Below are 18544 nucleotides of genomic sequence, written 5' to 3' on the forward strand. Positions count from 1 at the left end.
CTTCAGAAATAACCATGCTCTGAGCTGGGGAAGCACAGAGCAGGCGATGGTCTGAAGCATCCCTCTGTGGATCACTTCCCTGAGGGTCCTGAAATGCTGTTTGCAAGCTCCTGATTCATTTATTTGGAGGAATAAAAGGGCCATGCTTGATTTTGGGTGAAATCCTGAACCCATCAAAACTCAGCATCACCTCTCTGTTAAGGCTTTAGCTTCTCTATACACACAGGGAGAGGACCAGAGCCAGCTCCCGTGAGGACTAAACGCTCCCCCTAATAGCACTGGTGTCACAGCCCCGATGGTAAAGGAACATCCAGCTCATGTCCCTGCAGGAAAACCCTGATCCAACACATCCAAGTCAGTTTTTAAGGATGACAGAGAGATCATCTTGGGTTTTTCCTCAAAAAAAATCTTTTCTCAGAGGAATAAGACCAGAAAGAACCAAACAAGAAACTTTCAGCACTTCAGTATAAGTATTTATTGGGTTAGAATCACTGCAGTTCATATCCCAGTGTCTGGATGTGTTCCACACAGGTAGGAAGCAGCAGGAACCAGTGCTCAATTTGCCATGGGAATTCACCATCTCCTGCAGCCCTCAAACCTTTACTAGGCTGAATATGGGACTCTATTGCTTGCTAAAGGACCCACAAACTATTAGTTGATTAAAAGCAGCAAATACATTCTCTGGAAGCCAGAATGTGCCTCTTATTGCTTCTTGCCCCTTACTGTCAGACCTTGGATATTTTCCAGGGGGTTTCCTGGGAGGAATTTAGCCATCTCAGTGTGTGAACAGCACTGCTGATGGATATACATTCATTCACCTCTCAGGCTGTCTCCGAGGATGGGTAAAACACTTGGGGGTTCATTTAATGCATTTACACTGAGGGCAGGTGGGTGCTGGTGCAGGTCTGGCCCCTGCATCACCCCAAGACCCCTTCAGAAGGCAGCTGGAGCTGCAGGAAGAGCCCGTTCCCATTGGCAGAAGGAGCTAAATGCTTCACAAAGAGCTCTGCCAGAGCTTGAGAGGCTTCTCCCTGTGGGAAAAGCCAGGTTTCCCAGGGAGGATCCCACAGCTTGATTCCTATTTGGTGGATGAAGGGAGTGTTGCAGGAGGCAGGGTGAGAACACCCCTACCGCTACCCCACACTGCCTCTCCCAGCCCAAAGCATCCTCCTCCCTCCCTCCCTCCCCACCCCAGGGCTGTGATCCCCACAGATCTCCCCATGGTGAGCTTTTATGCAGGCAACAGCAATGGAACCTGCTTGGGGGGGGCATGGGGAGCCTGACAAAGCAGGCTTTATCCCTCCCCACCATCATTTACATGAGATGAACAAGCCCCCAGTGAAGCAACACAGTGAGGAGCTGTGCTGGCTTCTAGAGAGCATTAGCAAAAGCAGGCTGAGTGTGCAGCTCCCAGGGCCGGCTCTCGCGCGGCGCGATGCTTCCTCCCGCGGCTCATGCAGAGCTCTTCGTGGGGAAGCGCTGCTTGATCTGGAAGCAGCTGCACTTCTTGTACTTCATTGTCAGCCCGTACTGAGGGGTGATGTCCACCTCCACGCCGGGCCGCAGGCTGAACTCCAGCTGCTGCAGCAGCGTGGCCAAGAAGAGGAAGACTTCCCAGCGGCCGATGGACTCGCCGAGGCAGCGCCGCTTGCCCAAGCCGAAAGTCATCACTTTGTCACCCTCCGTCCTGTTGAGCTCCGTCCCTGCGGCGTTGAGGAACCGCTCAGGCTTGAAGGCTGAGGGCTCCTTCCAAAGCTTCCTGCGGCATAAAGGAGACCCAGCTGAGGAGCTGGATTCACCCGGAGAGACGCACCGCAGTGCTTCCGCACTTCGCCACCCAAAACCCCTTTGGCAACCTCTGTCCCTGGTCTGAAATGCCAACGAGATGACAGAGCCCATCAGCTCAGGCTATTGAAATCTCTATTCCAAACTCAGCCTGTGTTTGCCTGTGCAGATCCCGGAGGTGGATTTAATTCAGCGTGCAATAGCTGGGCATCCTGCAGCCTCAGCCAAAAGGGGAGCATGGAAATCGGTCAGCAGCTCTTACAAAAAGCAAGGATGGAGACCTGAGAGTTTTCCGACCTTGAAGCCTTCCCAACCCATCCCAGCCTGGCTCCTGGGAGGTGCTAGGTGGGATTTTCCAGTTCTTAGCTGAGACTTTCTGCTTGGACACAGGGAATCCTCACTGCCCCCAAAGACAGCGTTCCCATTGCGGTGCTCAGGAGGAATACTGTGATGTTTCTGCTGCTGGGATACTTGGGTACAAGCTTCTGATCCGGGAACTACCTTTTGTGTCAAGGCTTGCTCCCCTGCCCAGGAGGGTCTCTACTGGAGAGCAGCGGAAGGGTAGCATGGGGCTTTGCTGTCCAGACCCCTTCCATCCACCCAAGCTGATTACCAGCACTAACAACAGGAGCTGATGGAGTTTAACGGGAGTCACGTCAGGACATGTTTCTCTCTGGAAGAGGGAACCGGGACGTTCCCACTGAGCACATCCAAAGCCATAGCCCCGGATCACAGGGGCTGCTTGGCAGGAGGATCTACTGATTCCTGATTATTCAGCAGCCCAAGCTGCCAGCCCTTGCACGTACACGGGATGTCCGGTGCACTGAGGACATCACCACGTGATGGGGAGTTGCTGAGCCAGTGACCAAGTCACCCCACAGCAGCTCCATGCCCAGGAGTTTTTGACCCAATCTACCTTTTCCTGCCTTGGAATACTCACTCATCGTGGTTCACTTGCCACTGGTTGACAAACACACAGGTATCCTTGGGGATGTAGTAGCCATTCAACGTTGTTGCTCTTGTTGTACTGAAAGAGATACAGGGCAGAGGGGAAAGAGAAGTTAAGAGGAGACCTGCAGCTTCGAGGTGAAACAAAGCTTGGCAGGTTCAAGGGTTTCAGTCTCTATACCCTGTTTGTACTCCTATAACTGATGAGGAAATACCCCACGTTGCATCTGGGAGACTAAATAGGTTAACACTTCTCCTTGAGCAGAAGGATGCCAGTTTTGGGAAGCTGGATGAGTTCTGATGGGGTTTCTCCCAATGGGGAGGCTGGGGGAAATACAAACCCAGGGGTGTTTGACATCCCTCCAAAGGGCTTTGTGGTGGATGCAGCCCCAGGCACCGGCACTACCAGGTGTGAAAGCCATGGAGAGCTTTGACAGGAGTCATTCAATCTGTGCACTGGAATATTTCCTCATAGCAGGGATGGATTCCCAGGCAATCATCTGCCTCAAGAGCACCTCCCAGAAAACCGCTCCACAGAAAACCCCAAATAGGATGCCAGGCACTGCAGCCCTTACCTGTGCGGGATGGTGAAGGGCACAAAGGAGGAGTGCCTGAACACCTCCAGGATAAAGGCTTCTGTGTAGGGCAGCGCGCCCCGGTCCGACAGCCTCGGTCTGCGCTCCCGGCCGATGGTCTGGTCTGCGGGAGGTTGAGAGAAGGGAGCAGGTTGGGGTCAGCCTTGGACAGGGAGGTTTTGGCTCCAGGGGAAGCAGGTTCCTGGACTCACCCAGCTCTTCCTGGATCCTCTTCTGGATGCGGGGGTACAAGGCGACATACATGAGGCTCCAGGATAAGGCAGTTGTCACAGTGTCAAAGCCTGGATGGACATGGAGAAGTCACTGAGCTACCAAAAGAGGGCAGGCAGTGGGTATTTACAGATCCCAGTGCTCCAGATGTTTGCCTTGGAGCAGGTTCCCCAGCAGCATCTGCTCTGGTCACTGTTCAAGGGGCACATGAAAGCCCAGGAACAGCTCCAAATACCCAAGCATGGCCAAGGTCTCACTCCAAGAGCTCCAGCTCCCACACCCAGCATCCCAGGGGCAAGGCTTTACCCTCCGAGATGTTCTCACCTGCCCCAAAGAGGTCATAGATGATGCCAATGATCTTCTTATTGGAGAGCGGGACGTGGGCATCCTCCCCTACACTGTTCTCCTGGCAGTGCTCAATCAGTGAGTCCGTGATGTCCCGAATGTGCTCCTGGGGGAGAGAAGCTGAGTCAGGGACACCATGGACACCGAGGGCTGGCAAGGGCCAGGCCCTGGGGGATTAACTCAGATAGGAGAGCCCCAAGGAGCTCTGACGTTTGTAGGCACCTCTACCTGCATCCCAGAGTATCCGAGCTCTTACCTTATCAAAGCTGGTGTAATGCTCCTGGACAAGCTTATGCACAAAGGAGTTGAAATGCCTGTTGATGTCCTTGAAGAGCTTCATGCTGTGGCTGGGAAGATACCGGAGCAGGGGGATGAAGTCTGCAGGGTTGCCAGAAGCAGCCACATCTCCAAACTCATTGTTGAGGTTCACTATATTGAGCAGCTCCTGGTCGTTGTGCTCGTGGCGCTTGCCAAAGCACATGGCGCAGATGACGTTGGCCACGGACACCACCAGGTACCGGTAGGGGTCGAAGCTCTTCTCCTCCTCCATGAGCTGCAGGAATTTGGTGACCAGGTACTCGGCCTCCTTGGACACGTGCTCCTCCAGGAGGCAGATGGACGAGGCCGTGGGGCTGGGGGTGGCAGAGAAGGTCTTGAGGGCGTTCTGGGCCAGCTTCCTGAGGGCTCTCCACACATCCCCGGCGTCGGGGCTGAAGGTCATGCTCTGCCCATCCGCAATGTAGCGGAAGCTGTGGAGGTCGGGGCGGCCCAGGAAGTCTTCTGCTTGCTTCACCAGGGCTTGCTTGATGGTGTCCAGCCCGCTCAGCACCAGCACGGGCCGGGTGCCGATCCTCACCTCCATCACGTCCCCGTAGCGCCGGCTCAGCCGGGTCAGCGCCAAGTGTGGGTCCTTCCTGAGCTCCAGCACATTGCCGAGGATGGGGAAGCCCCTGGGGCCGGGGGGGCTCTTCAGCCCCTTGGGCACGCGCTGCTGGAGGGACTGGATGAGCAGGAACACCAGGCAGAACACGGCACCAGCCAGGAGGAGCTCGGTGGCCGAGACAACGCCTTGGCTTCCCACCAGAGACATCGCTGCCAGTGTGCAGGAACCTTGGTAATGAATCAAAGAGGCATTAGGAAGACTACGGAGAACCTCCAGTCTGAGGCACCTACGCAGCACTTAAGTCTGGTTTAACTTCTGATCCAGAGCTGCATCAGTTTTGTGCACTTTAGGAAGCTGCTTGCACTTAGAAGCCGTATTTTGCTAGCCAGGAGTGGAAGGAATGGGTCCCACAGCTTTTACTGTGTGTGAAGGGAAGGAAAGGTGCTCTCTCAACTACAGCACCTCCTTTCTACTGCCGAGCCTGCTCCAGAACACTTGAGTGCTTTCCCATACTTGAGTGTGGGAAAGCTGAATCCTCCTGGTTGCTCATTCCAAGCCTCTGCTCACCACCAAAACACAGCATTGCCATGAATCTCCCTCAAATGTGGATGGCCATGAAAGCCAGCCATGGCTGCAGAGTGGGGCTGGAGGCTGTGAGCACCCAGCTCCCTCCTCCATCAGAAATCCCTCAGGAAATGCCGAGCCAGGGGTAGGAAGAGGTTGGAACTGAAATCCCCCCTCCCCTTGGGTTGGGCAGGCTGGTACAGACCCTAAGGGACACCAAGGTCCCACAGTGTGAGGAACGTGGGGGCTGCTGGGACCCCAGCCCATGGCTGCAGACCGTGGCTGCCCCATGGTGAGAGGGACTTTGGGGCAAGGATTACCCTCAGAATCCCCAAGGAATCACCCTCCAGCAGCTGCAGGAAGGATGCCACAGGAGATCAGGGGATCCAGAGTGTGGGGACACCCAAAGCAGAGCACCCCCGGCTGCCCATCCCTCGGGGGTGCCCTGGAAGCGCCCCCCGCACCCGTTCATCCCGGGGGTACTCACCTGTGGAGCGCTTTGGGGCCCGATCCGCCCGGCAGGTACCCCCTAACTCCTCTTCGCTCCTGCTTTATATGCATCGCCGCTTGCCCTGATTGGCCCGGACACCTCCCGTCACGTGGCCAAAGCCTAATCAAAGCTGACGTGCGTCCCAACTCCAAACACCTAACCCGGACCCCCCCCCCCCCCAGCGGAGATCCCGCAAGCCCCGCACCCGCTCACACACGGGTTGGGGTGCGGGAGCCCCGTTCCCTGCCTGTCACCGTGGGGAGGCTGCAGGGCTGCAGGAGGAGGAAGGGGGGGACCCGTCGGGACGGGGGGGGGTGCCGGTGCCGCCCGTGGGTTCCAGACCGGGGCGGGCATCGCGTGCGAAGCGGGCGGGATGTTTGGGCAACCCGCGCCGCCCCGGTCACTCCAGTCACGCTACCGGCAGGATCTTAAAGGCGCCGGTTCCGAGCCCCGGTTCCCCCCTCCCTCAACCCCGGGCAGCGCCCCGGGTCCACCGAGCCCCGCTTTCCCCTTTCCCGCAGCCCCGGCTCCGTTCCCCCTCCTCGCCGCCGGTGCCCGCAGCCCCGGGATGTCTCCGGTATCCGGAGCCGGGAGCGTGGGAAAGCACCGCCGGTGTCCGCAGTGCGGGGCAGGAGCAGGGGATCCCCCCCGGTGCCATCCCAAAGGAGCCCCGGGAACACGCAGGGATGAGCGCGGACCACGCTCCCCCCCCCCGCAGTGCTTTAGCTGTCCTTCACGTCGGCGGGGGCTGCCGGTGCCTCCGACGGTGCTCCCCGTGGGAGCAGAGGGGGAAGAGCCCGGGGTACGGGGCATCACCGGGTCCCCTCGCCGGTGCGGGGCCACTCTGTTGGCCCACAGCCCTGGTGCTGTAGGGCAAGGGGGGCGGTGGGGCAGCCCCGGGGGTCACGGCCCTCGCTGCCCTGGCCCAGTTAAAGATTGTCCAAGTTCGCGTGCGAAGCGGCCGTGCCCTCTGTCACCTGTGCCCGGGGCACAGGGCAGCCGGGATGGGGCAGGGGGATCACGTCGGGGGGATGCTCGGGGACCACAGCGGGTCCCGCCCCAATCCCCAGTCCCTGTTGGACGACAGGTCAAGACGTGTCCTTCAAGGAGGGCAAGCGGGACCAGACGTAGCCCGAATCTCACCCCTTCCACCCTCATCCCCCCTATCCCCAGCCCAGCCACAGTGGGATGGGAGAGGGGCCGTGGGGTCCCGCCCCGCCGGAGGGAAGGGGGGGGTCCGGGGGGTGGCACTGGGGACATCGCGTGCGAAGGGGCTCCGGACTGACCCGGGAGGGTCACTCGCAGTCACGCTATGGGCGGGTGGGGGGGGAAATGGCTTTTAAAGGACCAGGGCGGTGGCCTCACGTCCAGGAGCCTGGCCCGGGGTCAAAGCGGCGCCGGAGCAGCTCGAGATCAGCCCCCCCCCCGCTGGCTGGGGTGGGGGGTCCCCAGAACTGGGGGCACTGGGCACACTGGGCTGCATCCCCTCTGCCATCCCCATGCTGGTGGCGGCAGCCCCCTGCGCCACTTCTGTCCCCCTTGATGGCGCAGGGACATCCCTCGAGAAGGCAGTTTCCCACTATGCAAAGCTGAGGGTCTCAGTCGTGCCACCACAAATGTCCCCTTTGGGGTCCAGGGGACACTGAGCGGTGCCCCAGCCCGCTCTGATGTGTCCCAGGCAGAGCTGTCCCTCCCCAGGGGACACACTGCACTGCCTTTACCCATGTCTCTGGAGAAGGGCTGCTTGGGACACATGGACCGGGCAGGACACGTGGCTGTGTCCATAAACCCCAGGCAGAGATGTCCCCGTGCCCTCACTGCGGCACCCACACCTGCAGCTCCCAGTGAAGCCACCTACCTCCGGCTGTGTGTGCATTCACCCTACACATCTATAGGTGCATCTATATGTGCAGACTACACATACACATACAGCACCATGTGTACATGCCATGTGCATGGGGCATTTACACCAGTGCACTCATGCACATTTTAACACTCCCTTATGCACACAGACTATACATGCATACGGACAACCTATACATGCACACAGACACCCTATGCGTGCACATAGATGCCCTATACATGAACACAGACACATTATACATATACACCAACACTCTATACATGCACACAGACACCCTATACATGCACACAGATGCCCTATACATGCACACCGACACATATACATGCACACAAGCACTCTATACATGCACACAGACACTCTATACATGCACACAGACACTCTATACATGCACACAGATGCCCTATACATGCACACTGACACATATACATGCACACAAGCACTCTATACATGCACACAGACACTCTATACATGCACACAGATGCCCTATACATGCACACTGACACATATACATGCACACAAGCACTCTGTACATGCACACAGACACACTAGACACACAGACACCCTATCCATGCACACAGATACACTATCCATGCACACAGACACTGTACATGCACATGGACAACCTATACATGCACACAGACACACTAGACATGCATACAAGCACTCTATACATACACACAGACACACTAGTCACACACACAGACATACTAGACATGCAAACACCCTATACATGCACACAGACAGTAGACATGCAGACAGGCAGACATGCTATACATGCACACAGACACATTATACATGCACACAAGCACTCTATTCATACACACAGACACACTAGGCATACACATGGACACCCTATCCATGTACACGGACACACTAGACATGCTATACATGCACACGGGCACATTATACATGCACACAGACATGCTATCCATGCACACAAGCACTCTATCCATGCACACGGTCACACTAGACATGCACGCAGACGCTATACACACGCACATAGCCCACGTACAAGCACACAGCTTGTTGATGCTCTTGCATGGGTGGATTTGCCCGTGTTCACACACAGCCCCTGCTCTGCCACGCATGCACACAGGGTGTACACCAGGATCCTCTTGCTCCCGGGTATGTCCTTGCACGCACACACACGCTGGTGCGAGGTGCCTGGCACTGAGCAGAGTGGATCTTAGCAGCCAGGGTTTTGTAACTGTTCTTGCCAAACACTAATGAACGGCGTCACTGCTGTTAATGAGCCTGATTAGAGCAGATGTTGAAAGCCTTTATTAAATATTAGCTCAGCTTTTACCTGCGCCAAATTCCCACATCCAAAGATGGAATGAAACTGGATGAGCTGAACCCCAAAGCTCAGCTCCCTCCTGCTCATCCCGGCTGCGCTTCCCAAAGCCCTGCATTCCTCCCCAGCTCCAGCAGCAGCCCCAGCGGCTCCCAGCTCTCCGGCTGGGTTTGGGGAAGGATGAGCTGCCCCAGCCTTGCCCCGCGCTGCCCCATCCACCTCTCCTATCTGTGGGGCTCACCTCCTCCCCTCTGCCCCGCCACTCCTCTGCTGTTTGCCACGGAGGAGCCGGGGGAAGCGAGCCAGCCGCCTTCTCACGCGAACCTGGGCAATGGTTAACCTGAGCCTGGCTCTGCCGCCGGCCACCAGGTCCTGCCACCACCGGTGCCAGGGCGCCGCGACCACCTGCTGGTACCCCAGGGATGCAGAGGGCTGTGGCTGCGGGTGCCCTGCTGCAAACACATCCCCTCACTGCTCCCAGCATCCCCAGAGTGGCCACGGAGCTGACAGCGCTCTCTGTGTGCTGGGACCAGCCTGGTCAGCCTGGGAAAGGGCTTTGGCACGCACATCCCACCAGGCAGTGATGGTGGGAGAGGATCCTTCATCATCCCCACGGCAGGGCTTAGGGACCCCCCCTTTCTGCCTCCCTGTCCTCAGGAACCCCACTTCTGCCTCTCATTCTGAGCTCCAGGGCAGACACGTGCCCTGGGCAGGAGGAAAAGTCATCATTCATCCCCCAGACCCCAGTGGAGCTGAGGAAGGGTCTTCCCTGGTTCTTGGGCTGGCCCCAGATGGGCTTGTTCCAGTTCGTTAATGGGTAGCTATTCACCGGTAACCCCACAGAGATAAGAAGTTAAAGGAGCGCATATAAAGCCATGGCATTCCAGATAGCAGGAGAAGGTCCAGGCAGCAGGAGAGGATCTCCTCTGCTTCCCAGGACAAGCAGATACCCTCTGCCTCTTTGCTGGGAGCTACAGGCAGCAAAACCAGCCTTGTCTATCACAAGGTGAGAGACAATGTGTGCATGTGTGTGGCTTTGAGTGCCCATCTTCTGCAGGGAAAGGAGTGCCATTACAGGATTTGGGGGCTGGGGTCCCCCTTAAGCAATGGGTTTGGAGTCTTTAGAGGTCTCCAGTTTTTACCCCTTGAAAACCCCTAAGTCCAGCTCCATCACCCTGAACTGTTTGGGGCCACTTGATGCCCTTTCTCAGCATCTGCAGGACTCAACCTCTCGCTGATCGTGGCTCTTTACAACACTTCACTCCTTTAGAGTTCCTGCAGGCAAGCGGCAATGAAGGCAGCGATGTCTCTGGTGGGAAGCCAAGGCGTTGTCTCGGCCACCGAGCTCCTCCTGGCTGGTGCCGTGTTCTGCCTGGTGTTCCTGCTCATCCAGTCCCTCCAGCAGCGCGTGCCCAAGGGGCTGAAGAGCCCCCCCGGCCCCAGGGGCTTCCCCATCCTCGGCAACGTGCTGGAGCTCAGGAAGGACCCGCACTTGGCGCTGACCCGCCTGAGCCGGCGCTACGGGGACGTGATGGAGGTGAGGATCGGCACCCGGCCCGTGCTGGTGCTGAGCGGGCTGGACACCATCAAGCAAGCCCTGGTGAAGCAAGCAGAAGACTTCCTGGGCCGCCCCGACCTCCACAGCTTCCGCTACGTTGCGGATGGGCAGAGCATGACCTTCAGCTCTGACTCTGAGGAGGTGTGGAAAGCCCGCAGGAAGCTGGCCCAGAACGCCCTCAAGACCTTCTCTGCCACCCCCAGCCCCAGAGTCTCATCCTGCTGCCTCCTGGAGGAGCACGTGTCCAAGGAGGCCGAGTACCTGGTCACCAAGTTCCTGCAGCTCATGGAGGAGGAGAAGAGCTTCGACCCCTACCGGTACCTGGTGGTGTCCGTGGCCAACGTCATCTGCGCCATGTGCTTTGGCAAGCGCCACGACCACAACGACCAGGAGCTGCTCAATATAGTGAACACCAGTGACCGGTTTGCTGCTGTGGCTGCTTCTGGCAACCCTGCAGACTTCATCCCCCTGCTCCGGTATCTTCCCAGCCGCTCCATGCGCTTATTCATCGATTTCAACAAATCCTTCCTCCGTTTCATGCAGAAATTTGTCAAAGAGCACTACCAGACCTACGACAAGGTAAGAGCTTGCAGGACCCTCACCTGCACCACGTGCATCCACGCTCTCTGCCCCTCTCTGGTAGCGCGTTGTTGGCTTCCTTGCAGCCAAGCATCAGTGGACATCTACCTTCTTGCAGTTATCACTGCATGGTCAAGTCCACCTGCAGTCTCTCCACGTGCAGTCTAGCACTGCAGTCCTCCTCCTCCACAGCCGTGTGTGGTAGAGTTGGTTTGTAGGCTGACCATCTGATCTGTGCCCTGGAGAACCATCTCTTTGGTTTCATAGGTTGCAAAAGCAGTAGGGAGCGTGGGGGCTGAAAGGTGATGTTTTCCAGAGCTCATACAGCCTTCGGCTCCTCCAGCACGGGGTGCTTGCTCAGTAACACCCATTCCTCGCTGGTTCTGCTGCCATGGCTTGTCTTCTCTCCCTCTCAGGACTACATCCGAGACATCACTGACTCCCTCATTGAGGAGTGCCTGGAGAAAAAAGCGGCGACAAACCTTGCGGCGCAGGTCCCCGAGAAGAAGATTGTCAACCTTGTGAATGACCTCTTTGGAGCAGGTACCTTTCCCCACTGGCTCCTTCACTACTGCAGGTTTCCTCAGGCTCCTCGTGTTATAGCCCTGTCTGACCCAGCTTTGTCCAACACCAGGCAGCCAGTTTGGGTCTAAGCACTCACTCTGCAGCTCACTGGTCTTCCTTGACCTTTTAGGGACACCCCTGGGAAGCAGCATGGAGCATCAGCTCTGGGAAGAGGCTTTAGGGAAAAGAGAAGGGCTCAGCCAAGTCTCACAAGCCAGGGTGGCTTCTCCTGGTTGAGGGAGATGTCTGTTCATTGATTCATCTTTGAGCTACTTGGGGAAACTCCCCTGATTCCAGAGAATTCCTGCGAACCCAACATAACGCAGGGGTGAATCAGGATGAATGAGAGCAGACTGTGCAGGCAAGGCTTTCTCTGACAGGATAGAACCCGAGTCTCACTGTATGCCTCCTTAGCCACCCCAGACCGCTCCATGGCAGGGTTAGAGAGCAGGGCAGGTGCCCTGCGTGTTGTGCAGACTTCATCCACACGCTTTCCTCTTTGAACAGGCTTTGACACTGTGACCACTGCCCTGTCCTGGAGCCTCATGTACCTCGTGGTGTACCCCCACATCCAGAAGAGGATTCAGGAAGAGCTGGGTGAGTCCAGGAACCTGCTACCCCTGGAGCCAAAACCTCCCTGTCCAAGGCTGACCCCAACCTCTCCCTTCTCTCAACCTCCCACAGACCAGACCATCGGCCAGGAGCGCAGACCGAGGCTGTCGGACCGAGGCGCGCTGCCCTACACAGAAGCCTTTATCCTGGAGGTGTTCAGGCACTCCTCCTTCATGCCCTTCACCATCCCGCACAGGTAAGGGCTTCTGGGGCTGCAAAGGAGGTGGAGGGACAAGGTGGGCTCAAAGCATCTCGTCAGTGGTGCAGGGAGAGGCAGGGAGATCATTATTGACCGGTAGGATGCTCGTGGCCATGGGGAGCTCACAGCTCCATGTAGGAGCTCCCAAAGAGCCATTCTGCTGACTTCACTGCAAATACACCACCCAGCTTAGGTAGGGGTTGTCCAATCCTGCTCACTGACAATGCGAATGTCCCTCATGAAGCCATCCCTTTGGGCTTCATCCTTACTTCACCAGCACCAGGAGCACATTAATAGTCTCCTGAGGATGCAGAAGGACCTTTCCTCTTCCCAAACTCTGGGAGTCTTTTCTCTCTCCAGCACGACCAGGGACACGGTGCTGAATGGTTACTACATCCCAAAGGACCGCTGCGTGTTCATCAACCAGTGGCAAGTAAACCATGATGAGTAAGTACCTCCTGAGGCAGAAAGCCTCCAACAGTGACAAACAGGACCCTTCCTGCACTGTTATCTTCCTGGGTGGAGGTGGGGTCAACCTGCTTTAAAAGGGAGAGGCATCTGCTAAACATAGGGATATTCTTACTGGCAGGTCCCACCTTCCACACTCATGGCCAGGATGCAGCATCTCACCACCTGATGTATTCCCTTCCAGGAAGCTTTGGAAGGATCCACGGACCTTCAAGCCAGAGCGTTTCCTCAGTGCTGATGGCACCGAAGTGAATAAGGCGGAAGGGATGAAGGTGCTGATTTTCGGCCTGGGGAAGAGGAATTGCACCGGGGAGACCATCGCTAGGTGGGAGGTCTTCCTCTTCCTGACCACCTTGCTGCAGCAGCTGGAGTTCAGTGTGCGGGAGGGCAAGCAGGTGGACATGACACCACTCTATGGGTTGACCGTGAAGCACCACCGGTGTGAGCACTTCCAGGTGAAGCAGCGCTTCCCTATGAAGAGCATGAATTGAGCAGAGCCTATCCATTGCCTGGATATCACCGGAAGGGCAAAGACCTGCGTGTCCTTGGAGCAAAACGGGGTCTGGTACAGCTATATGGGATGATGAAATAAACTGAAGCTGTCGGAACTCCTTGCCTTGTCTTGTTCACTTTGTAGCATTTCTTGCTTCTTCATTTTTCCAGCATTTCTAGTGTTGGATATACCATCACATCTAGTCCTGGTACCGCAAAAGCACATTTATGGGGTGTGAGAATGGTCTTTTGCTAGAAGGAAAGGGAATGTACCCCAAACCAAACTATCTGAATACCACTGGGCTGTATCCTTTGGTAGCTGAAGGACACCCAACCCATGCCATAATCCCATGGCCTCCATCAGTGTTTAAGATCTTGGATGAACTGATGCCCAAAGTTTGGGTGGAGAGGAGGGTGTCGTTACTGAGGTCCAGCCAACTATCATTATTATTAGGATTAACTATTATTGACTATCAACTATTATTGAGGTCCAGTACCACTATTTCTGGGCTCATTTTCACCTTCACTGTAGATGTGTCTGCAGGGAAAATGAAACCCCCTGGAAAAATACAAGCACGTCTCCAGGTCCTCCGAGCACAGCCTGTTCCCTTGCTTCTCCACTGGTTTTCATTGCCTAGCTGACCTGCCATGTCTCTAGGACCCCATTCCAGGAAAGGTTGATCTATGCCATAGAGGAACTCTTTGAGGAGCAATCAGCCTTGCACCCGGGGCTCTCCAGTTTCCTTTCTTCAGCAGAATGAGAGGGATCCTCCAAACAAACTGGGCTGGGGCAAAGCCTCTCTGCAGGGACCAGTGCATTGAGGCTTCATTGACCACAGTCACTGCTGGCCCTGCAGGACGGGAGGAAGGACACCTTTAACCGTTGCTATTGAGCAAGTCAAGCTGTCGGTGTTCTGGAGCAGAGCAAGGGATGTTATCACAGCGGGGCAGAGGAGAACAGGACTTCCTCCAACTCCAACCCAAGAGTTTACATTGGCTGCCAGTCAGCCCATGCCAGTAGAGCCAGATGCCTCCTTTGCTTCTACTTGCACGCAAGCAGCGCTGCAGGAACAAGTCAAACCATCCAGTGCAACACGCACTGCTCTTGACACCATTCCCATGGGTGGTATCTGCTCTGCAGAGCCCCAAACCCTGACCAATAGGAGTTCCTGCCAGCCCCAACTGCCAGTCACTCACCATACATTGCACAAAACCTTCCAAGAACAGACAGAAAGGGAAGAGCGTGTTGGGGACGAAAATGGGGAAGCCGATTGCCCAAGAGGTGAGGGAGATTCCAGTGCGAGCAGGGAGGTGTTCAGACCCGCTAAACAAGCCTGAGAGAAAAGGAGTAACTCTGTCTTTGTGTGTCCAGGCCCTGCCTGGTCACCAGCGTGTGATGCAACCCTGAGCAGATACAGCCTCAGACCTACCTGAACGCATTGAACCAGCCCGAGAAGCTTCACTCTGTGTCAGACTGGCTTTGGATTCATCACTTAATGGCATAACCCCAATACTGCAGGAAAAGCGAGGGACCAGGAGGTCCAAAGTGTGGCTTGAGCCCCAGGTCTTGGAGGAAAAGGAGAAGGATGGTTTAGGACAACCTATGACATCCATCAGGCAAATAACATCTCCACTGCCTCTGATAAGGGCCACAGGTCCAGGCAAGAGAGTCACGAACACCTTTCCACAAGAGACACCCCAAAGCTGGCATTCACCTACCACAGGGGAATGGTTGGGATCACCCTGGACGTGGATCTGGGTCTCTCAGACCCTAACCTGGTGATTCAGAAGAGCCCTGGGATCATCAGGGACTCAACAGCAGTGTGCGTCACCATCCCCATGGGGTGGAGAGGCTCCATATCATATCCATATCAGCCACAGTGGGAACATGCAGCGCTGGTGCTGCTGTAGGACCAGAGCTGGGGCCATTGTGTGACTTTCTGCTCTACCTGCTGATAAGATCCGCAATAAGTGAGTACAGATACAAAGAAAGAGCAGGGGGATTATTTCTTTTCCCTTTGGAAATGAGTGTTTTATAGCCCCAGGGCAGATAAGCAAATTAATATTAACATTACTGAGGTGAAACAGCCCCTTGGTGGTGGAAGGTCTCCCCAAGACACATTCATCAAGGGCTGATTGCCTCCACTGGGGACACTGCTGCCAGGCTGGTCCCCCAAGACCAGAGACCCAGGAGAAGCCACCCCAGTGTGAGGATGGAGAAGGGAAGAGGCTGGAGGGGAAACAAATGGGCAGGCGATTGTTCTTCCCCATACAGCCCTTCTCTTCATGGTGTTGGAAGCAAAAGACCCTGCTTTACAAAGCCCCATCTTCATTTGGCACCTCTCCCTCCACTTGATGCCAATGGAGACATGCCATGCAGCTGCAGGAGACCTTGCTGGGCAGCTTGCACAGGCAGGAGGGTGCCCTGAGACCTTGGTGTGATGTCCCTGCACTCACACATCTCCTTGGACATCCTGGTCCCTCCAGCAGTGATCCCAGGTGAGGCCCCAGCTGGGGATGATGCAGTCAAAGTGTCCCTTTGATCCCAGCCACCCCAACCCCAAGCCAAGACTTGAACCCCCCGCTCCCTTTGAGGTGCAGGAACTCTGCTCTTCACCGCCTCCTCTTCCTCATTTCCTCCTGATAAACAAACCCATTGATGACGGCTGTGAAAGCCGCAGTTGCTCACAGTGGGAAAGGGGCTCCAGCTCCCATCCCTTTGCTTTTCCCTAATGATCTTCCTCAATTAGGGCCTTTAATTACTCCCTGCCTAGTCTGCAAGTGCTGGGTGATTTCCTTACTGGCACCGGGGTGGTGATAAGCCAGAGGAGCTGTTATCACTCCATGGCCAATTACATTGATTGTCAGTGCAACCTGAGTCAGCAGAGCAGCCCTGGCCACTGGGCTCCAGCTCCTCTTCCAGAGCTCCCTCATTCCCACTGGGCAAGGTCCCTCAAGCCGACTCCTTCCTGGTGCCAGCATCGGGGGTGGTGGCACCTCCTTGCCATGAGAGACCCCAGACAAGCTCCCTTGCAGCTCTTCCTCCCCAATGGAAGGCAGAGGGGAGTTGCTCCAGCCCGTAATGACCCTCCTCATTAAAAGCACATCCTGTGTTTCCAACTTCTTTCCTTTGCCTGTTTGTGAGATGTGTTATCAGGAACCATCTCCCCACAGGGATTAACTCTTGGGTGTCTCCTTCTTGCTGCTTGTCCCCAACACTGGTGGCAGTCCCATGACACCAAAAATAGCATGCCTTGATGCCCTAGAGCTTAAAATAAAGCTCTGAATCACACCTTAAGCTCTATTTCTGAGCAGTAGGTGCTTTCCTTCTGCCACTGGCTTTGGGGACACCTCCCTCTGAGCTGGTGACAACACATCCTCTAAGTGTGGTGGGCTTTGTGCCAGTGTCCTGCTTGCCTGCTGCACCAGCAGGCTTTGGGAGCTCCTTCCCGCAGAGAAGGAACCCCCCAAACACCATCTCTCTCTTTGCAACTCCATCAGGACAGCGTGGGGCTCTCCCCAGGACCAGCTGCTTCACAGTGGGGATAACGTCTGGTTTCTGCCTTTTGGGGGTGAAAATCTCTCCGCAGCCCTCACCTTCTGGGGTGCTGGAGCTGATGGGACCTTCCCCTGGTGAAGTTTCCCTCTGCGGTGGGTTGGAGGAGATGCTGGTCCTCTGCTGGACCTGTGGATGGAGGGAATCTTGAGCCAAGAGTGCTGGACATGTAAACCATGGCTCTGCCCCTGTGCCGTGAGTGCTCCCAGATCAGTATGAACCCTTCTTCCTCCTCCCATCCCTCACCTCCCTCTTCCCTCTGGAAAGCAGACAGTGTCTGGGCAGATCGATTGCCCTGGGTTCATTAGAGGTACAAGGTACCTGTTAATCAGAGACATGAAAGCGGATAAGGACGGAGTTTGTCCCCGGGTTGAGAAGGGAACAACGGAGATGCAGAGATAACCACTCCCCGCACGCAAAGCTCCAGGCTCCTGGAATAGGCTCAGGTTTGGCTGTCGCCCACCCCAGCATGGGTACGGGCATGATTTCACGTGGGGCCAAGAACAAGCAGCCACAAAGACGTGTCCCCATGGAGCCAGGGCCACCAGGTCCCAAAGCACTGGCAGTGTGAGCCAAAAGCCTTTGGGATTTCAGATGCTCCTCAAACCCGGCCTTGGAAGCGGGATGGGGACTGGACAGCCAGGGTGTATTATGGGCTGGCAGTCACCTGCATGGCCCCGAAGCTGGCATCGGGTGGCAGAAAAGAAGCTCTGAGGGGGATGACACAAGGGGATGTGTTCTCATCTCTCCCCATAGACCCCCCACTAACTGTCCCCACAATAAGGGGTCCCAGCTGAGCATTCCACTGCTCTCATGACCCTAAAATCAGCTCGCTGTGCCCCATCAGGGTGGGTAAAGCAGGGGATGCCGGGGGGGGGGCAGGCAGTGCAGGGGGTCTCCAGCTCCCATGCAGGAGGGGGGAAGCCACCCCCAAGAGGCACCATCCCCAAGCCTGCTCCTCTTCTGCTTTCATTAAAACCAGCCTGGAAACGAGGATCCCGCGCCTTGGAATGAGCTCTCCCCATCCGAGAAGGCTTTGGATGGGAGAAGCCTCCCCGAGAGCCAAGGCTGGATCCGCATTCACGGACGCGGTTTCTCCCTTCCCGCTGGCTCTGGGACGTGGACGCCCTCCCGTGGCACCGGTCACAGCAGCTCCGCAGTGCTGCGGAGCCAGAGGAGCGAGGGGCATCCCTGAACGGCGGGTTTGGGGATGCGCGTTTGGGAAGGGGGGTCTAGAGGGAACTGATCGCCCCTTCAGAGCATCCCATGTCCCCGCTACCCCCGTAGCTCTGGGAGCCGCGGAACCAGCCGAACCTGGCTCCCTTCGGGGCGTTTGGAGCTGGAAAGGGGATTCTCCAGGGTGGAATGAGCCGGGAGCTTCCAGGCCAGCCTCCCTCTTATGTTCCCAGCACCGCCTGTGGATTCTCTGCTGCCTAGTATATCCAATGCAGCAACCCTTCCCTTTCCCCTTTCCCTTTTCCCTCCCTCAACTCCAGTCGGGAGTTTACTCCCAGCTCCTCTGTTGCTTTCCCCCCCC

General features: G+C 56.4%; 3 protein-coding genes across 3 annotated transcripts in view; 1 reads left to right on the plus strand and 2 right to left on the minus strand.

Moving 5' to 3' along the window:
- The window catches only part of SEMA7A (semaphorin 7A (JohnMiltonHagen blood group)), a 139710-nt gene that overhangs the window by 113625 nt on the left and 7541 nt on the right, over window positions 1–18544 (minus strand). The window lies entirely within an intron of this gene.
- LOC134160291 (cytochrome P450 1A4-like) lies at window positions 459–5977 on the minus strand. The gene is made up of 7 exons (XM_062612182.1): window positions 5819–5977; window positions 4141–4994; window positions 3864–3990; window positions 3521–3610; window positions 3309–3432; window positions 2726–2812; window positions 459–1759 (listed from the first exon to the last, which is right to left on the minus strand). Exons 2-7 carry the CDS (start codon window positions 4972–4974, stop codon window positions 1453–1455), a joined length of 1569 nt encoding a protein of 522 aa, XP_062468166.1. The 5' UTR covers window positions 4975–4994; window positions 5819–5977; the 3' UTR covers window positions 459–1452.
- On the plus strand, window positions 10224–13567 carry LOC134160290 (cytochrome P450 1A5-like). Its single transcript, XM_062612181.1, has 6 exons — window positions 10224–11116; window positions 11533–11659; window positions 12188–12277; window positions 12365–12488; window positions 12852–12938; window positions 13144–13567. Exons 1-6 carry the CDS (start codon window positions 10271–10273, stop codon window positions 13448–13450), a joined length of 1581 nt encoding a protein of 526 aa, XP_062468165.1. The 5' UTR covers window positions 10224–10270; the 3' UTR covers window positions 13451–13567.

This window comes from Pezoporus occidentalis, unplaced genomic scaffold (genome assembly GCF_034315485.1).
Source record: "Pezoporus occidentalis ecotype Australia unplaced genomic scaffold, CSIRO_AGI_Poc_V1 ctg159, whole genome shotgun sequence".
Taxonomy (NCBI): Eukaryota; Metazoa; Chordata; class Aves; order Psittaciformes; family Psittacidae; genus Pezoporus; species Pezoporus occidentalis.

Bases quoted from the DNA above. Each gene is read 5' to 3' on its own strand.
- LOC134160290 (XM_062612181.1), top strand. From the start codon at position 10,271: ATGAAGGCAGCGATGTCTCTGGTGGGAAGCCAAGGCGTTGTCTCGGCC. The intron at 12,278-12,364 runs GTGAGTCCAGGA...AACCTCCCACAG, and splicing joins GAGGATTCAGGAAGAGCTGG to ACCAGACCATCGGCCAGGAG. The intron at 12,489-12,851 runs GTAAGGGCTTCT...TTCTCTCTCCAG, and splicing joins CCCTTCACCATCCCGCACAG to CACGACCAGGGACACGGTGC.
- LOC134160291 (XM_062612182.1), bottom strand. From the start codon at position 4,974: ATGTCTCTGGTGGGAAGCCAAGGCGTTGTCTCGGCCACCGAGCTCCTC. The intron at 3,433-3,520 runs GTGAGTCCAGGA...AACCTCCCGCAG, and splicing joins GAGGATCCAGGAAGAGCTGG to ACCAGACCATCGGCCGGGAG. The intron at 1,760-2,725 runs GTGAGTATTCCA...TTTATGCCGCAG, and splicing joins TGGCAAGTGAACCACGATGA to GAAGCTTTGGAAGGAGCCCT.